The sequence below is a fragment of the Dendroctonus ponderosae genome, unplaced genomic scaffold, assembly GCF_020466585.1.
Source record: "Dendroctonus ponderosae isolate FM_Combo_2020 unplaced genomic scaffold, Dpon_F_20191213v2 Dpon_F_20191213_87, whole genome shotgun sequence".
In the NCBI taxonomy this organism is placed as follows: Eukaryota; Metazoa; Arthropoda; class Insecta; order Coleoptera; family Curculionidae; genus Dendroctonus; species Dendroctonus ponderosae.
In genome coordinates, this window is record NW_026019086.1 from 1 (window position 1) to 19,660 (window position 19,660).

The following is a 19,660-nucleotide window of genomic DNA, read 5'->3' on the forward strand; positions in this document are numbered from 1 at the left end:
TATCAGTTGCAATTCTTCATAATTATCCAGTAAAAGTTAGGAAATAATTAAAAATCTTACCTGAAATTCGTGAGATTTGAAGTAGTATTGTTGAGCTGCAACTTGAGCGACTTGAGCCGGCAATTTCGGGCTTCCTTTGCAATATCCTCGGGAGTCTGTGTGCCTTGATCTCTTCTCGAGGATGTTAAATTTCCGTTGCCCCCATTGGCGAAAGATAACTGACCGTGGGAGTTTGTCAGTCTCATATTCGACGATCTGCAATTATTAATGAAGTTTATTAGTTCGCAGTAAGTAATTAGGAACCCATTATTGTCGGCATTATTTAGCGATTGTTGTCTTTCAACTATATTCCATTATTCAAGGACAGGCTGATTTAACTACATGCTTGAAAGCGGATCTGAGGAGTTCGGTGGAGCTGCTTCAATGTATAGTTAGGGACTTGACTGTGCTTGCAATATTATAATTGGCATCTGAAACTCAAGATGAAAACACTGTTGTTTCAAAACTTAACTGAGATGTGAAACTTATGACAAAATAAATTACTGCAATGCGCGTTTATGTTATTTCACCTGATCCATTGTAAAATTCGTATCGGACCTCGATGAGCTCATTGTCATATCAACAATTAACTAATCAGGGATAATCTTGACATAGGAGCTGTTCATCGAACTGCGCTGATATTAGGCAGATGGTTTAGATGGGTTTTGACGGACGCTTTTGGAATTCGTGATGCGTGGAAAATTAACTAATCGCCCTTCTATTTAGCCTGGACATTTCTCTGATATTTGCATGTCGGCCATGGGGGGTGATAAAAGCCCAGCAAAAAATTGAAAGTTAATTTACAGCTTCCATTTAAGCCGTGGACATACAGAATTTTAGAAGCAAAATAGCTGATAATTTCCCTTTTACAATTCAATAAACAGCCTCAACTTTTACTTTTCAATGATTTGGCATTCAATTGGCGTTCAGCAGAGTGAAGAAAAATAGTGTTACATAAATCAGGAATCATATTATTCATATTACTGCGGGCATCAGAATAGGGAAAAGCGAGTTTAATATTTCAAGGCCTATCAATAATTCCGCAACACCTGCGAACAAATATCTGAAATGGGGATTGGGGACAATTGAGACGAGAAAATGTGCTTTATGCCACCAGAATTTGTGGACAATACATGTGCCTAAATTGTTACAAATATTGCGTACAAATATGAGATTTTCACTCAACTAGTTTCATGTACGTCCGCAATTTTTCTACTTTCCGATTATATTGGAAGGAAAATGCTTAATGGCGTTAATGATCTTGAATTTTGCTGCTTTTAACACCAACTCTCTATTGATGTTCATTTAAAATTGAAACTAAAATCGTCATTTAAAATGACTAATTGAAGGAAAATCTGTTCCCTTAAAATTGAGTCTTACTGAGCCGGACGTAAAATAGAACTAGCTTAAATGACCATAATACGAATCTTGAAAAAACTACACGAAAACTTAGAAGTTTTTACACGTCTGTTGCCAATCGAGAACAATATTCTGCTTTATTTTCCAAAAATTCCTTCATTTCCTTCAGTTTCCTTATGATTTGTAACAGATCGACTCTATAAAAAAAAATTGATATAGACTTACATTAATAAAAATTGCCATTAAAGGGACATTTTTATAATTTATAACGTATGCGCTGCCTGGGAACTTTCCAACTTCAAGCAAATGAAAATTTTTGGCTGCAAACCTGAGTTAAATAACTATAAAGTGTAACGTACGTTAAGAGTCGAGCTCATCAACTTAAGCAATAAGAGAACCTCAAAGGAAAATACATTTAAAAATTAACCTTAAGTTAGAGACCGATTAGTATGTGACTTTAATTGTGCGGTTAAAAGTGAATAATAAAGATTAAGTAGTTCAATCTCGGAAAATCAACACATTGAGAGCGCCAAACTGCCAGCTCTGGACGGTGTAAAATAGAGCATCTTTGAAGAAGCAAAAAGATACCGCAATTAATGTATATTAATTTCTGAATTAAAATGACCAAAATAGGGCAAATGTAATCATTTCGAGTTAATAATTTTTCTCTTAGTTAAAGTGCAGGCTTGTTGTATAATAATAAAGGGTTTACAATATCATATTTACGATTGTGCTCAGTTTGAAAAATTCGCCAAAATTATTTATGTATCTAAAACAAATATTGAGAATGTCGCTTTTACATGAAGATGGGATTTTTTGTTCCACATAAGTCGAACAGTATTTACGAAAAACTACCGGTGGCACAAAAGCACACATAATATATAGTAAAAAGCGTCCACGAGAACAATTTTCTATGAACTGTTTTACTCTCCGACCACTTTAGAGCAATTCGATAGCATATTTTCCATTATCAGCCGCCAGTTAAGCAGTGCTGTCGATACTAAAATGAGATAATCCATCTTCCGCCAAATGGTCCTTAAAGAGGTTTCAGAAAGGACATGATTGCAAGAATGGCAGACAAAATGACAGAGGCGTTACGGCATAACAACCGTTGAAACTTCCCCAATAAGACTCTCGGGGGGATTATTAAATATAATCAATCAAAACAGAAGTTCTAATCCCGAGCTTTAAATGATTCTTGAAGATGTTTCCCCTTCATTAGACCCTAATGCTGATCTGAGAAAGTCGTCAAGTGGAGATTAGACAGTCGGTTTTACTGCGAATGGCAACAAGCTCCAAACATATTTGTTGGCGGAGTTTATGTATTAAAGTTTAGTCGAAATTTCGGGAAATTCGAGCAGTTTGACGCCAAATTAGTGGGATTAAAGTCGAGTAATACGTCTGCTAAACACAGACGATTCATCAGTATTTTCTAAAAGCATAAAATTGATATGACGGGAATGTTACAATATTTTGCTGGTTTCGCATTATTCTAAAGAGTTAATTAAATTTCATTTATTGTCTGCTTGCAAAATGTACTTCTATTAATTTTGTAGAGGGAAAAAAATGATTAAAATCCACATTAAAGATGGAAAATTCTATAAATGAAAGCCTGGGGAAAAACCGGGGACAAAGTTTAAAATTAATGAACCAACTTCAAATCAGTAGAACGATTGAAAGGGGAATTTTATTTTTTGAATCCCCAAAAGGGTTTTGCTCCAATTAAAACTAAATCTTTATCACACTGGTGCAGCTTTATGAAAAAAGCTCTAAACGTTGATTTGCGTTAAAACGAAAAATAATTACGGACAAAATTACTTGCTTTTGCTGACAACACCATTGCATTACAACATTACGTTCACCATACAATTACACTTCCATGGAAATTATTTACTTTTGAAATATTTAACAATTAAAAAGGCCGATTTTTTCCATTTAAATCTGGACTGAAATGCGAGCAAAAAATCACTTCACCTGCTTTCCATATGTTTACGAGACCATTGTATCGTGACGAAACGCTCAGCTAACAAGAATGAGATGTGACAGATTCAGTAGGTGTCTGCAAGTTTTTAATAAGCAAAAAACTTCCGCTCATCGTTGTTCCATTCAGTACTCCCACGTAAATCACAACTTTTAGCTGATAGGGAAGTTGGTATTAAAGGGATGGGAAATTTGTCTGAATGTCAATCTTTCCAAAAATTGATAAGGGTTGGGCAGGAGAAACGCTTCCCCAGAAGGGATATGCGAAGATTTTCTGGTTAAATGTGAAGGACTGATTCAGGTTAGTAAGGAGTATGGTTTTAGTAGGAGTTTTCAATTGTGAGTGACCACAGTATTTTTTTGAACATTTTAATTCCAAAACATGTTTTTTTTTGGTTTGAAGGAAGATGTAAGCTCGACCATCTAATTACTAGACACTCTGTATAATCTAGCACCTGATTGCTTTTTAAATAAAAATTTCATTCAAGTTTTTTTAACCTGCTCTTTGTGCATGTACATTTCAATTAAAACTGAAGTTTTTTTGCAAACATTCCGGTATCCTTTCGTCGTTATAAAACTCATTAATCGTTCACGCTTTTGGAGTATTTTCATTTACATGCCCTTGTTACTCTACAGCAAGATCTTAAGGAGTCCCAAATTAAATCTATTAAATTACGTTTAATTAAATTCGCAAATCCCCAGAGCCAAATATATTTAATGTTAAAAGTAAATTTGCAATTATGTTTTTGCTCTTTTACTGATATTGTTTTGGGACAAGCAAAACTCTTCAGGCGTGTTATTTACGCCATTTGAAATAATCCAGATTACGGAACGAATATTGAATTAGACTGTACTTGACGTCAAATTCTACCATTTTTACGAATGAAGATGCTTTCCTTTATTAATGTGCCATAAAAGTGGCATCATGCACAAAATTTTAGCTCTATCTTGCAAGTTCCACCTACTTAATAGAGTTCTACATCCAATTCTCTATCCAATGCTTGCTCAGATGGGTTTCGAAAAACCCATTTGAAAAATGTTTTCTTTTTATTTACACACTAAACACATTTTTTAAGCGGCGGTTTGCTGTAAAACTGTGCTCTATCCAGTGGTGTGCAATTCAGCTTCTTGGAACATTTGGTTCTTGATATATTATTAAAAAAGTGGAGCAATGGATAAAATATTTCTTATCGTGTCTAAGTCCCCTTTACTGAATCTCTCATTTCATTCTCTATCCAATGGTAGGAAAACGGGCTCTGTAGCTCTAACGGTTTTTAAAGAACGTTGAGAAAGCGGCGTTATGTTTGAGTCGATTTTGAACAACCAACAACCGCGCAAAATTAGGAGTTTTACTGATATTTTGGCTTTTGCGTAGAACACCAACATATTTTGCAAACGGTACTGCACCCCATAAATGTACTGGTTAATGCTTTATCCAGTGGCGTACAATTGAGCCTGCCAGCTCAGTTGGTTCTTCAGATATGATTAAAAAAGTGGAGCAATGCATGAAAGTTGGATTTTATCTTGCTCCTAAATGTGTGATTCTAAAAGATCACTCTTGGTGTAAAAAGCTCTTCAATTTCCTCACTTTAGTTTCACCGACTCATTCCGGATTTTTATTCTGAAAACAATGCTAGGAAAACGAGTTTTATATCTCAAATAGTTTTTAAAAACGTCGAGAAAAGTGACCTTTCTTGAGTCAATTTCAAGTAATATTGGGCCTTCTCGGTTTTTCGGTTCCTCTTGATATACGATTGAGAAAGTGCATGAAATTTTGCTCTTATCTTGAACCCAAATGTGTGATGTAAATTTCCGCTTTTAGTGTGAAAACTGTTACTATTTTTCCACTAATGTTTATCTTAATGCATCGGGTTCTTCAATGCATTTCTAAGACCGAGTTTCTCTGGCACAACACCAGTAAAAGCACAGCAAATTAGAAGGTTTTCTTTTATTTAAGTCTACTGAACGTTCAAGTAGACTTAGATAAAAACTACATTATTCCCATGGCTAATGTGTCTCACAATTAGGTGTTTTGGCCAAATGTTTCAATTAATTCTACCTCCGAGGAAGGAATAAATCTGGCGTAAAGCTCCAACTGGGATAACGCGGGAGACGAACATTGCCAACTTTTAATAAGTTCAACAGTTAGCTCTAATTGAGCTACGCATTTGTGAAAGTTTGGCGATGTAAAAAATTGTTGAGAACTGTGTGTGAGGAATGATTGGGCTGCAAATTCAAAGAAAAGTTTCTATATTAGACGGGATACGGGACTGGGGTTTAGCTGTATATTTTATGCGAAGTTTTGCTACAAACCGAACAGTTTTTTGGGTAGAAATAAAATAGAGATTCATGCAATTAAGAAACAAAATACAGTGGCTAACTACTATCTTTAAAATTTCTCAAAACTGTAATTCGAAAGGGTCAAACTTGAATAATGATCAATAAATCAAATCATGGCGTAAACGCACTTGCCAACCAGTGGCCTATTTCCACACTAATTGTAGGTAAAGTATTGTTCCGTATCTTAAAGTCCAAGTGGGCCACAAGCCCGAGTAATTACAATCCCTCGCAATGTGATTAGTGATTTTAATTAATCTGGAATTGACATGTAATCTAATGACCCCAACCTTGCGGCACTAAATCCAATTTAATGTTGTGAAAAAGGCAATAATGTTTAGCCAAAGAGTTAAGGCATCACATCAGAGAACAATAGTTGCATTGTTTCATGAAGCGTAGAGTTTTAACAAAATAACCTAGTAAATAGTCTCGCCTTTCGTTGCGGAAATATTTTAATATACTTACTCTCGCACGAGAGTGAAGTATGGGCTTAGGGAAACAAAGCGAACCTGACATCAGAAATTCAACCACATTTGATTGGTATCATTGTGAGGGATGCAAATAAGCTTATTGTATGAATGGATCTGCAAGTCATGCTGCCGGAACTAAAGTGGATTGTTTCAATTTGATCCAATTCACGAAAAGCCTACACTTGTCTAAATTCGCTGGAAATTAAGTTGAGATACAGACAAAGTTATTTAAAGTTGTTTCAGAAGTCAGAAAACGTCTGATTCTCCTTCATCTAAATTCCGCCATAGTATAACGTCTTAACCTGATAAATCGTGCGCTCCTTAAGAACCCGCTTTAACATGTAATCTTACTTGGTCTTGGGCCTATCTGGAAAATATGGAAATATTGAGATATAAATCGAAGACCTCTCCCATATAAGCCCTAATTCGAGTTTAGTTCCGTAATAAGATTCTTTCGGCCCCTTTATTATTTAATAAAGCTCATGAAAGGTTTCTGTGAAAGCGGATTTAGTTTCTTAACCAAAAGGCATTTTTCGAAGGTAAAGATAACGGGAAGAGTAACCCTTTTCGTAGGATTATAGATTTTTTCTCGTTCTGTGTTGGAAATCAGGTCATAAAGCTAGAAATTCTTACCGATCACCACTTCCAGCTGTCCTCCATAAAGCATTTTCAGGCGGTGCTGTTGGAGTGCGGTCTTGCTTGTTAGCGAAACGTCCGCCCAATCGGCGAAGCTGATCAGTGTCGGGGTGTTCTGCAGCAAATCGAGCTTTTTTCCTCAGTAGCTGAACGGTTAGCGCATAGCTGACCATCATAACGGTCATGGGAATGTAGAAGGCCACCAAGCTGCCGAAGACGAAAAAAGCTCGATTGTTGATAACGCACTTTTGTGGATCTGGCATGATGTTTTCATGGTTGATAATGCCTGAAAATAAATGCGAGAAAGTCAGGTGGAAATTTTGGTGCGGTTGAAGCTTCGATTGGTCACTGCAAGAACCTGAAGTCTCTAAATCATTTATTGTCCATGAAGCTTAACGAGTTCAAAACGAAGATTTCAACTCAATGACTCCAGAAAACGATTAATTTAGCACATTAAATTATTTATTGTGCCAAGATTGCCACTTCAGAAGCAAAGAAGACACGAATGGCTACTAATTCAATCTTGTAAGAATTGTCGTTCTTAATCCAATCCACCATCCGGGGCTCTTTATACATTCAACAACGCGTTAATATTCCTGAATCTGCATCATCTGAGTACCTCATTGACATACTTGCATTTTAAATTTGTCAATTTAATTTATGGCACAGCTTTTGCCTATGTGAACTCGAAACTAATTCCAGCGTTAACCGAGGTGTTAACAAACATACGGCTTGGAAAATGTAAAATATTTTAAATTAAAAAGACTCGGGGATTTTTGGCAATTCGAACATCCGCATCGAAATAAATTTGCCTCATTGCCGAATTTTCAATTGGTCTCATTTTTCAGGCTTCAATTTTTCGCGGAAAAAGTTACGACAACTTTTAAATGGATTCTACCATTTAGTTATTCATCGCGAGAATATCCGGATGAAACTCACGTGAGCAATCGCGGAAAATTGCAGGTTTTTCGCCAGAAATTAAAAATACTGTACATACATTTGCTGCTCATAGATGATTTACATTGCAAAATGCCCAAAGTGTATTAGTGGGGAATTGTTTCACAGCGCTGTAATAATTTGCCATTTTTTTACATTTGCGCGGAAGCATAAATAGTAGGAAATGTTCGAATTTAAAATGGTGTGGAGCTTTAATATTCTAGCGCCTCTTGGACTGGGATTCGTAGGTTCATATTTAAAGTTAATTTTTGAGAAATTATCTAGCAACTTTATTTTTTGTCTGTTTCATTTATTGTTCTTGAAAATCTTAAACAAGTATTTGCTTAGCACAGCAAAAGTATTTCTATACATGTCTATTGTGCGCCTGTTTAGATTATTAACTTAAATTTGGGCGTTCAACCAATATGAATTTTTACGCCATGTTTTCATTTTACCGGGTCGTCCCAAAAAAATCAACTTTTTGGTCTTCCAGCGATAAATTTTCTGCCTTGGCCCGCTTCTGACTGGATTTCATGCTGAATCCAAACCTTCATAGACGCATTAGACAAAAATACAAAATGCAACCCAATTAATTTTTTATATTGATAAAGAAAGCTGACTTTTTATATCCAATTCAACCCTCCCTATATCCACAACCGGTTGTTCCTAAGATAACAATTTTAAAACATGAGCCTACAAAAATGCTCATTAAAAATTGGTCAATGCGAGAAATTCCTGCTGGCGGTGGCGAATTGAAACTTTCAGGTTTTACCAAGACAATATTTCTCTATGTAGTGAAGTCTTCCGGACGCACCCAACTTGATTTTTACCAGAAATATGAATTTTCAAATATAAACCTAAAAAATTGCTTGTTGGAAACTGATCAATTTTGAAAAAATCCCCAGCATTTCTTGATATCGATGGAAAATCGAAACTTTTCCGATTAAAGATGAACAATTTCCTCTATTTAACGCAACTCTTCGGAAATATTCAGCTTGAGTGGTGTATGATATATGAATTTTAAAACATAAGCCTGCCAAAAATCCTGTTGAAAATTTAACAGTCGAAAAATTCCTCGAAAATTCCTAATGGTGATGGCAAATTGAAACTTCCAGAATTTATATAAGCGACTTTCCTCTATGGAACACAACAATCCACAAGTACCCAACTCCGCTTGATATTTTTGAGCTGATTTTTTTAATATTACATATTTTTTTAATAAGGCGACTGAAGTTTTAGCCTCAACTTCAACATGAGCCTTAAATTGCAATTAAAATTAAAAAATCGGAGAGATTAAAATTTATCACTAAAAGACCAAAAGTTTACTTTTTTGGAGACCACTCTGCAAACAAAGAAATTGGGCGAAGAATGGACATTTTTTTTGGGAAATATTAAATTTAGCCTTTTGACTGTGTCGTCGAAATACAAAAAAACTCTTTTTGGCCGACTGGGAGCATGTGGAATTTTCACCAATTTCGCATTGTTTCATTGACCAATCTGTAGAAAGATAATCTGAACCTTAATTTTTCAAAAAAAAAAGACTGTACCAACCAAAAAAAAATCGGTCCAAAATTAGTTCAAATTGGCCAGTAAAACGTTGATTTTATTAAGCAGTTTAACTCAGTCAGGATTTAAGTTACTAAAACGACAGTGTTGAGAGGTTACTTACTGTAGTATACTAAATTCTTATTTCTTGTCATAAAATTATTTTCCTTATACTCCCCTTGAATCAATCTCTTCTTTCAAGGCATGAATGCGTTTTATGGGCGGTATCTTTATTCCCGAATAACTTTATCTACCGGAAAATTACTTGAAAACCTTATATTGTATACAGTGGCCTTTTTAGTAGTAATCAAAGTTAGATAAGTTCTTTGCACAGAAAGCAGACATTCAGTAACTGCCTAACTGAACTTGTAACATTTACAACTTTCACTTCAGCAACTTCGTTTGACTTCTATACTAATTTTAATCAGCGAAAATATTTGCATATTTAATAAGGCTCTTTTTACTCACCCAGTACTGTGATAGAGCTAGATACTACCATAGATAACAACCAGGCAAGTCCAATGCGCAAAACGACGGTTCTAGTGGTAGTGCTGTGTCGCGTTTTCAAAGGATTTCTGATCCCCAAATATCTTCCAAGGCTTATGAAGCACATGTGCATTATAGAAGCTGAACATGCGAGAACGTCGCATGTTGCATAAACATTGCACCAGATTAATCCAAATGGCCATTCACCTGAAAAAAAAACGAATTATAACTAATTTTAATTTCAGCAGAAGTTCTAACAGATAATCGGCTAATGATGTGGCAAATGAGACTTTCAAATTGATCTGTTCTGTTGCCTTAATTGCATTTGCTGACATTTACCACTGTAATTTATACAATAGCTGTTAAGCAAATGATAGTTGAATTGCTCCAGACACTAATTTTATGAGCCCAAAACACATAGGCCATTTTTGTCTGTTATGCTATTCGCATCCACTAATTTTGCCTTATTTTAATTAATTTCATTCTTTGCTTGTTGAATATTGCGTTTTGCAATAGAAAACTTTTTATATCCACCTTGTTTCCTTGTCTGCGATGCATGTTCGATTTTTGTTCCTTTCTTTTTTACTCTTGGAAGCAATTTCAAGATGAATTTTTTAAATTGTTTCTGTTGTCTCTGCTTGTTTCTGTGGCATCGTCCTCAATCCTTGTTTAATGCCAATTACCTGCTTTTGTACTTTTTACATCAAATAACATTCTTGATTGATTAACTTATATTCATTGAAATCTTAAGGCAAGCATGAGATTATATTTATTTATTTAAAGGCGATCTATAACTAATTTTTCTTCATAATATGAATTACTATTAAGCTGTTCTGAGCACGCTTCTATAACATTTTTTTCAAGTTTCAAAACCATAAATCTACAAATTACCCCAATTTGGTACTCTAAAAACAATAAAATTAATCGATGCAGTTCAGATTCTGCAACAATCCGCAATTCGCCTAACAAAGCCGACGTCTTGTAAAATGCCATGCAAGAGAAAACATCATTATGGTAAATAACTTGATAAAAGAGCGTTCATCAGTTGCGGAAATCCAAAGTTTCCAAACAAGCCGAAAGGAAACTATAAAACAAGTTGTGCATAAAGGAACAAGGGAATGGCATTAGTGTTCTAATATGTATTCGAGTAAGTGCTTTCTTTTCCCGTAAAGTTCGCCTGATTCTGTTATTTCGCCGTAGAATGATCAATTGTAAGCCCGAAAAGAAATATTTTGCTTTTACTTAAAAAATAGTTTGATACAATCACGGCAAGACTAAAATATGTACATATCGAAATAACTGGAACTTGAGTTGATTGAATATCGGATACCGGCTTGCATCCGGCATGGGGTTTATCTGGAATTCTATTTTGAGCCTGAAAAGAAACGATTTCAGCCTTTCATGTCACGTCGAAGTGGAAACGACGACTTTTTTCTATCAAAATTGAATCGGCTTTGAATGCAACGACTGTTCCCGGCTTGTAAAGAAAATTTACTGGAAAATTTAAATAGAGCCCATTTTTAATTTGCACTGCTAACTTTATTAATGAATTGACACATCATTCGTTTAGAGAAGTTTAAGAAAATAGCGACAAGCAGGTAAAAGCGCCGATAACTTTTAGGTAATTTTTTTGCCATCTGAACAAGACAAGCTAGTTTAAGCGAATAATGATACGCACCCGGCGAATGTAACAATAAATTTTTCAAGCGCCTTATCTTCATTTCTAATATTTATCGTTTGTAAAACGTCCTATAAATCAAGGGAGGTTTTTCCTGAAGCGAAATATTCGCTGCTCCTCTGATTCGACGAAACCCCCAGGATCCAGCCGTCAGATTCCAACTTTCGGACCGATGGTACGTTAATGAAATATCGTGCCTAATGGAGCTTTAACCGAAAAAATCTGCCCTATATTTGCTACGGAACATCTGTATTAAATTCGCAGGAAAAAATTGCCTGTTGTGCACAATTTAGCAGTGTACGATACGCATGTTATTTTTAATTGGGTTAAATTTATATTTTGCTTTGATTAGAACTTGTACATTTGTAAAACGTTAATAAGTTTGTAAACTTTGCTCCTGCACATGACAACTTGACCATATTTTATGCAGAAAATTAAAGGAAATATTTCCAGTAATATGTCAATTTTATGATGCCATTTGTCCATTTCAACTGCCGTTGTTACTTCCACAAATTTTATTTCCTGCATTATAAGATCATAACTGCAAGTGCAAGAATGCCCCGCCGTTAAAATGAAAGCTAAAGTTCTTTTATTAAGGTAACTCTGACGTCTATTCATTTCTCTGCTCTTAAACGTGACACTTAATGATTTAGTGCTCCCATAAGGCCAAATAGAGCTGATTTAATAGGTTTATATAGCGGAATTTCAGTGTGTTTTGCCGTAATGGGTCGAAAACAATTTCTGTATTGGTAAATATACCATTTCCTACAATACGGCCAAAGTAAGATTGGCAGGGTTTGGATCACACGTGTGGGTCAAAACGGATCTCTCCATTTAACCGGATCCTTTGTAAATGGACCAATTTTTATCGAATAAACGGAAGGACCGGAAAATGGGGGTAAACTAAGCATTGTTTGTCAAGTTTTCAAAGTAAGATCATGTTTGCTGTCTAACATGTCTCTTAAGCAATTTATTAAACGTTTATCTTGAGTAAGCAGGACAGATGTATGCATGAGCATTTGGGTCTTCGGCCATTCAGAAATGTTCCGATATTGATTGTTAATTGAGTTGAAAATTTGATTTCCCCATAAATAAAGGGCACACTAGTCCACCCCAATCGATATTTATTGATGAAACATAAAAATTCTGCAATTTTTCGACATGCTGCAGTAAAAAGCTGCTTAACAGTGCACATAAATTAATTTATTTTATAGATTCCTTTTCATATCGGATGTTTAAAGCTGATGTTCAATTAAAGTCAGACTTAATTGAGAAAACCGGGACACAACATGCAATTGGAGCAAGTTAGCAAATTGCTGTTAAGCATTTTAACTCCCCTGAAAAGAGCTAATTGATTAAATTGGATGTTTCAATGTTCCCTCGAAGAGGGCAGATCGGAGATCTTACTTAACGATTTTTATAAAACGTAATTCAAAGTGATTGTTGCGCTGTATGCCATATAAAATTGGTTTTGAATTTCACCCTAATCTGGAAAATTGTGTGGAAACTTAAAACAATTAGTATGTTAATTAATTAGGAAGTTTTCAATACTTTTTCATTTCATTATCAGAATGTCACTGCAAACAGAAATTGATCCTGCTTTCATTATAGAAAGCAATTTTTCTTATGGCAGCGCACACATTCATCTATCTTCCGCCTGTAATTAATAATACGGCGGAAGAAATCCAGGATACTGATCTCAAATCCCATTAGCCACGTTGATGAGGAATTATTGGTAATGATAAGTATTTTTCAGTTTCAGTTAGCGTCTGGATATCCGTGCGCATAAATGGTTTCATTTATTGTGATTTTTCACAGAATTCAAAACAAAGCAAAATAATTTTTCATAAGTTTGTTATAACTTGCTTTTTAACTTTTTGACTGAGTCCCGGAATTTTAATCTTAGAATTAACTATGCTGCCGATGGTCGTACATGAAAATCAGTAACTTTTGCAGTTAAACTAAAATTCTGCTGCTTTTAGCCGAATTAATAGGAATGGGACTTGAAGCAATATTGGTCATCTTCTACCCGATTAAACGATTAAACAAAAACTTTTTTTTTTCAAATGTGATTACAACACAAAACTTCCAGAATGAGGTTTAAAATTGTTCACCTAATGGCGAGTCACAAATAAGTTAGAACAAGAAAATTTTGCTCAGGAAATATTGGCAAATTAACACAACAGAATAAAGCAAAAGTCAATGAAACTAAGATGGCAATCAGTAGATTCAACACTTTTTAGGAGACGATTTTGGTTTCTAGCAAATAAATCAACATTAAATTGAGTCTATATCTGCATACCTCGAAACCCTCTCAAAAATATTGCTTTAAAATTATTCTAAAATTTCTTCATCCAACCGACGTGTAAGTAAATTTAAAGTACATCCCTAAAAACACAATCTGTATAATCTAAAGAGCTCAACAAAACTAATTTCGAGTCTCGCTCACGCTCGGTCCCTTCTGGCAAAAGGATGGTCCCATAAAAACAAAATTTCATGTACTTATCTGTAGGACGGGTATGGAGATCTTTTATAAATGCCAACCGTGTCATTACAGCCGGTAAAAATTAATCTTTTTCATCTTTTTAAGTTGGCCCCTTTTTCTTTGGTCCCGAACATGGTTTTCTTAATTGCAAGGATGTGGGACGATAGGAAAGATTTATGCGTTTGGCGTTTTGCTGGATTTTTCATCCGCTTCAAAAAAGTGGAAACTTGTTTGCTGAGGTAATAGTTTTAAAGTGTTCCGCCATAATGTTTCAGTATCGCGTTATTACAGCCGTTTTGTTTGCTGCTCGAGGAAAAGTTTTCCTGTAGAGGATCAAAAGCACGACCTTAACTTGCAGTAAACTATGCCCGAGAGCTTTTTACTCGCACTCCCTTAATTAAATGTAAAATGAAACATAAATTGAAAATTTTCCCAATTAAATGATTATCTGTCGCAGTTGTTTGCAAAGAACAAAAGCTCTGCGAATAACAGATTAATTAAACTGCATTAAGCTAATGAAACAAAGCTGATGTCGATATTAATGGAAAATAGTATTTGCTTAACGGTTTCCAAAATAATATCTTTACTTTAGTGAACGACAGCACACCAGTTGCGATGATTGAACTGGAAAAAATCGGATTATTTCAAATTTACATTCGAATGAACCTGTGTTTTGAACTGATTTCTAACGAAAACAACGGAGGCTTAAATATTAATCGAATTCAACTTTTGATACTTTCCGCGGCAGTTTCCCCTGGGGTATTTCGTCGGTTTCCTGATATGTGATTTTAACAGCCCAATTTTTCATACATAACTACCCGAATGTTTACCTGGTCAATAAATTTATCTCCGGCCATTCGTCCGCAAAACAAACAGTGTTTCTGAGCGGAAACCCTACAGGCCAATTATTTCCTCAGATTTATTATATTTGAGTAAAATAGCCGGCTCCGATTGCAAATGACGAATAGTTTTCAACTTGGGAGCTAGCCGAGTTATCCAACCGGTAAAGTTCGGTTCATATGGGCATATCAACTCCTATTTACGGTAATGGAAAATGCCGATTTTTTAGATAAATCATCTACATATTCATCTACCTGACTGGTTTACAGTTGGGTCTCAAACAGCCTCGAAACGTCCAAGTAGCGTATTTTTAGTTCCTAATGGATGTGATGAAAAAACGACTGCTGGTAAATAAAGCGAACTTGATTGATTATTGATTATAATCGGGCAACTTGAACTTTATATTTACTGTAAATTACATTGAATTGAATCAGCACCATTCAGTTCCCACTTTGAGGTAAAAAAAATAAAATTGACGAATTTCAAATTGAGGTTTGCTCGTTTGCTCTTTTGGTAGTTCTAGAGGTAAAAGATCATATTTACATTGAGTTTTTAATCTAATATTTCTGCTCAAGGTAGCAGATTCTCCGGAGATTCGAACGAAGCTTCCACTTGCCAAATTATAATCTTGTAAAGAAGCCAAGTTAGAAACCTTATTATAATGGCCAGATTGAACCTGAGCTGCTCTATAATTTAGTGAGGCGCATAATACGCTTAAGTGCTTCAAATCAATACTCCTGGAAAATTTTACTGGTTCTTGCCTTTAACAGTTACTTTCAGCAACATTTAACTGAATTACCGTGGCTTTTCCTGGAAAAGATTTTCGCGTACAACCACACGTTCAGTTCATAGCTGAGCAATTAAATCAGCTTTCCTCTTGAAGCTTAGAGTAGATTTTGCAAGAGTGCCTCAAAAATATGCTTCCGCTGAATCAATGAAAATTCTCTTGTTCAAAGGAGATTATTGTTATCAAAAGGCGGCTGCAGAAACGAAATTTCAGCGACGTGTAAAATGTATGTGAAAATAGGTTGAAATATTTGAGCGAATTGTATTAGGGGAGTTCTTGTTGATACTTTGTTATCGGGTTAGAAATGGAATTTCATATGCGGGATGTTGAAAGGGGGAATACGATTTACTCAAGTAAATTGGATATAACACAAAATGCAAAGAGTTTTAATTGGAGTTGGAATCAAACTTGTGTTTTGTGCATAGTTTTACGCAACTTATCAGACTTGATTTGAAAGTTTTTATTTTAATTATTTATTATTTTTCTTTTTTCCTTTGTCGTTTGGCTACCGCAGCAATCCGAAGACAGTCAAGCTCCTCCTCAATAGAGAAATTCGATAAATTAGTTTTGCCATGATTTATTGTGTCATTTGAATATTAACACCGATGTTTTCTTCCAAAATATTTCTGTTTGGAAACAGGAGAAGGGATTCAAAAAGTGATTTTTTAAAGTTATTTCTAAACAGCATTTCAGCCACATTGTATTTCACGCAAGTTTTCAGTGCTTCATATGGTAAAAAAAAAGAGCAGCCTTGTGGATTTTCTCTAAACTCTACGAGTCCTTTTAAATCTTCAGCTATTTCCTGCGAACATTTCTTAATAGTCAGCTTAGCGAGGAAAAGCTGTTTGCTTCAGCACATTTTTCGCTTCACCCTAAAAAACCTGGACAACGTCATATCCAATAAGATAAACCGAGAATTAGTGGTAAAATGAAAGAGTGTTTTCGAAAATTGTTTGCTGAAATAGCATTAAAATTACACGTGTCTGCCACATTTTATCTGCAAATGAGCCCCAAAAATAAAGAAGTGGAATTCTAAATCCGCGGAAAAAAAACATCTAAAGCCAAATTTATGGTAGTAAATAAATAATGTTCTCAAGTATTGTCGGAGGGTGGGACAACTAAAAATGAAATCGCTACCATTTGCTGGCGCCTGGAAAATCCTAGTAATGGGATAATAATGTTTCAATAAATAGAGCAAGGGTTTCATTGCAAAGTTTCGCGTGCTTTTATTAACTGATGTGTTCCATAAAATAGTCGTAAACATTTAATTGGAATATTTACCATAATAAGTCAATGCGATGATTATTACTTTGAATAAAATAAGCTTGGAAACTTTCTGTTTGTCACTGTTTTAGTAAAATCTTCTGGTTCTGATGTTTAAATTGTCTGCGTGTTATTCTTCGAGGATCCGCTGGAACTAGTTGGAAGGTCTAATAACAAGTTTTCCTTTCGCTGCAATTAGTGTTCACGTGTTAAGTGTGGGGTTCAGTAGAGACAATTATTCCACAACGTGACTAAATTACACGAAGTCTTTGACTTGTTCAGCTTAGGGCCTTCATTAGCCTCTAAATGGCTAGCAGCTGAATCAGAAAATTTAATTAGAACTTTTATTAATTCTATATTCCTGCAAAGCAGAGTCTTTTCATGAAGTTAATTCAACTTCAAATGGCATTTTATTAGGTGATTGTCGCGGAAGTTTCACTGGTTTGCTGGCTACAATGCGAGAAGTGGTTTCTCAGCTCTGAATAAGTTGCCAATATTACGCGAATGTGAAAGGGAGTCATATCGGTTTGAAGCCTTATTACAACCTCAATAATCACACTTTTTTATTTGCTTTTTGCATTTAGCAGACAGAGTAAATAAAATTTAGCAATTAAAATGTATAATAAAGGATTTCCAGAAAGCCCTTTCAAACAGCGGGCAATGTTAAATACGTACGAACCTTTTTGGCTCTTTTGACTGGCTTCATGCAAAGCTCGTTCGAATGATCTCTTTTCCATTTCACTTTCGAAAATGAGAAAGCAGCAAAAGATTCCTAAGCCCTTATCTCGGTTAGGTGCCAACATTCCACTGTAATACATTATTTCCGTGGGCCTGTTCGTGCCAAACCGGGAATTATTTATGCTATTGTTGGGGGAATATATCAATCACTTTGGTAAAATCCGATAGAAAACGGTGAATAACTCGATTTATGCCTTGTATTGGTGCACCTTTTGAAAATTGGGTGAGGTCCAATTGAAGAAGAATGGGTTTAATCAATGACAATTATTTATAAAACAAAATGCAATTTTGTAATGATATCACTTGCGAAGATGAAGACGACGCAAACAGCAAAAATCATATATTTTTGAAGCAATGAAAGAAGAAGTTTATTCAAATAATGAAAATTCTAAAAATAGAGATATTTCAGAAACACACAAACGAAAGTGGTGAACTGCAGTTCAGCATAGATATTAAAAAAGCTTCAGATCTTATTCAGAAGATGTTTGCTTAAAGTTATTACTTACTAGTTTTCATCCAGTATTAATATCAAAAGATAAAATCAGCTAGTGGTAATAATAATAATGAAAAATAAAAGATGGTTGAAGTAAAAAACTCGAGTTTCCGGCGGTGTCTGAGAAGAAATTGATTGATCATGATTTGCAGATCACTGTTTGAACAAAGTTTCATTAAACAAACAAACATTCAGTGTATTTTCTTGTATAAATTAGCAACAAAGTTATATAAATTAGCAACGAATATGGACGTTGTGAGTTTTCTCGCTGAAATTAGCCAATCCTCTGTAATTATCTGTTAATACTAAATTCGCCTTTGATATTAACGAGAAGACGCGTTTCCTTCCATAGCCTAACGTCATGTAACGGACTAACGAACCACCGAAATAATTACAGTTTAATGGGATTCGTAATTTACAGGGGTATCGGTTTTCGAAACTCTATGACCCTCCTCCAGGATGGTTTTGAATTTATCTAGTTAACATACCAGATTTGTAATTGTGTTGCCAAGGTCGGCTTCAACCAATAATTGCTTAAATCGATATATCAACAAGCACTACAAAATATTTACGGCAATACTGAACAAACCGAAATTTAAAATATTTCTAGCTTGAAACTGATAGAGAATAAGCATCACAGTTTGAATCAAAACGGAATTAGTTCATTTGTTTTTTATTCTATAAGAAAAAGCTTTGGAATCCATAAAACTTAATTTCCTTGTGAATAAAGTTTGAAAGTTGAAAGTTTTCATTAATAATATACACGCCTTAAATCAACCATTTTCCTGCATAAAGTTTCACCTTCATGAAATGCGTCCATTCTGTGCCATTCTCAAAGCCGATGCTCAAACTGAACAACTGAAGAAACATTTTTTGTTTCCGGCTTTGGATTGCTTGTACAAAGTGTAGAAGTGCTTGGCTTGGCTTTAACTCACATTATTTAATAGCAGGTAATGGTTTTATGGATATTATAAAGCTCTTATGTAAACCCGCGCTTAAATAATTCCTGTTTATCAAAACTTATGGATATTTGTCAACTATTAGATATGAAAATTTCCCGAGTTTTAATTAAAATTGCAATTTTTTTTAGAGGCTTTAACTAGAACTCATTGGACATTGCCGCTCTATTGTATCTGAAAATAGTTGAAAATATCTGAAAACATGCTGAATACGTTCGGGACTTTTGTGTCAGCTTCAGTTGCTCAGTTAGAAAAGACTTTCAAAGGCTCCCAGAACACCTTTGTAATTTCCCGACTCCAAAAGATTATTGCTTTATGTCGCGCTCCTAAGTTTCCTCACCTATATGCGATTTGCCTAGTAAGTTGCAATATTCCGCTATTTCGTTTTTCATTTTGAAGCACTTGGGAAATACCGAAAATTCTAGAAAGTCTATTTTTGTGAGGATTTAAAGGCAAGATTAGCTATCAATGCATCGAACTTTCCATAGTCGAAAAGATAATGAATTTCCCAACAAATACGGTGCGAATGTTAATTTTGTAAGTTCCTTATAGAATTATAACTTTCAGTATTATTTTATAAATTTAAGTAATGCATGATTAATATTCCACTAACGAATGTGAATCTAATT

The 19,660-nt window shown here is 34.9% G+C and overlaps 1 protein-coding gene across 1 annotated transcript in view; it reads right to left on the reverse strand.

Moving 5' to 3' along the window:
- Nucleotides 1–60: 60 nt before the first annotated feature.
- The window catches only part of LOC125505553 (5-hydroxytryptamine receptor 2C-like), a gene marked incomplete at its 3' end in the record, with an annotated part of 43,769 nt that continues 24,169 nt past the window's right edge, over nucleotides 61–19,660 (reverse strand). The window contains exons 3-5 of the mRNA XM_048669551.1: nucleotides 9,771–9,995; nucleotides 6,819–7,107; nucleotides 61–255 (exon numbers count right to left, since the gene is read on the reverse strand). Of these exons, the coding sequence (XP_048525508.1) occupies nucleotides 61–255; nucleotides 6,819–7,107; nucleotides 9,771–9,995 (709 nt within the window). The remainder of the gene's footprint in view (nucleotides 256–6,818; nucleotides 7,108–9,770; nucleotides 9,996–19,660) is intronic.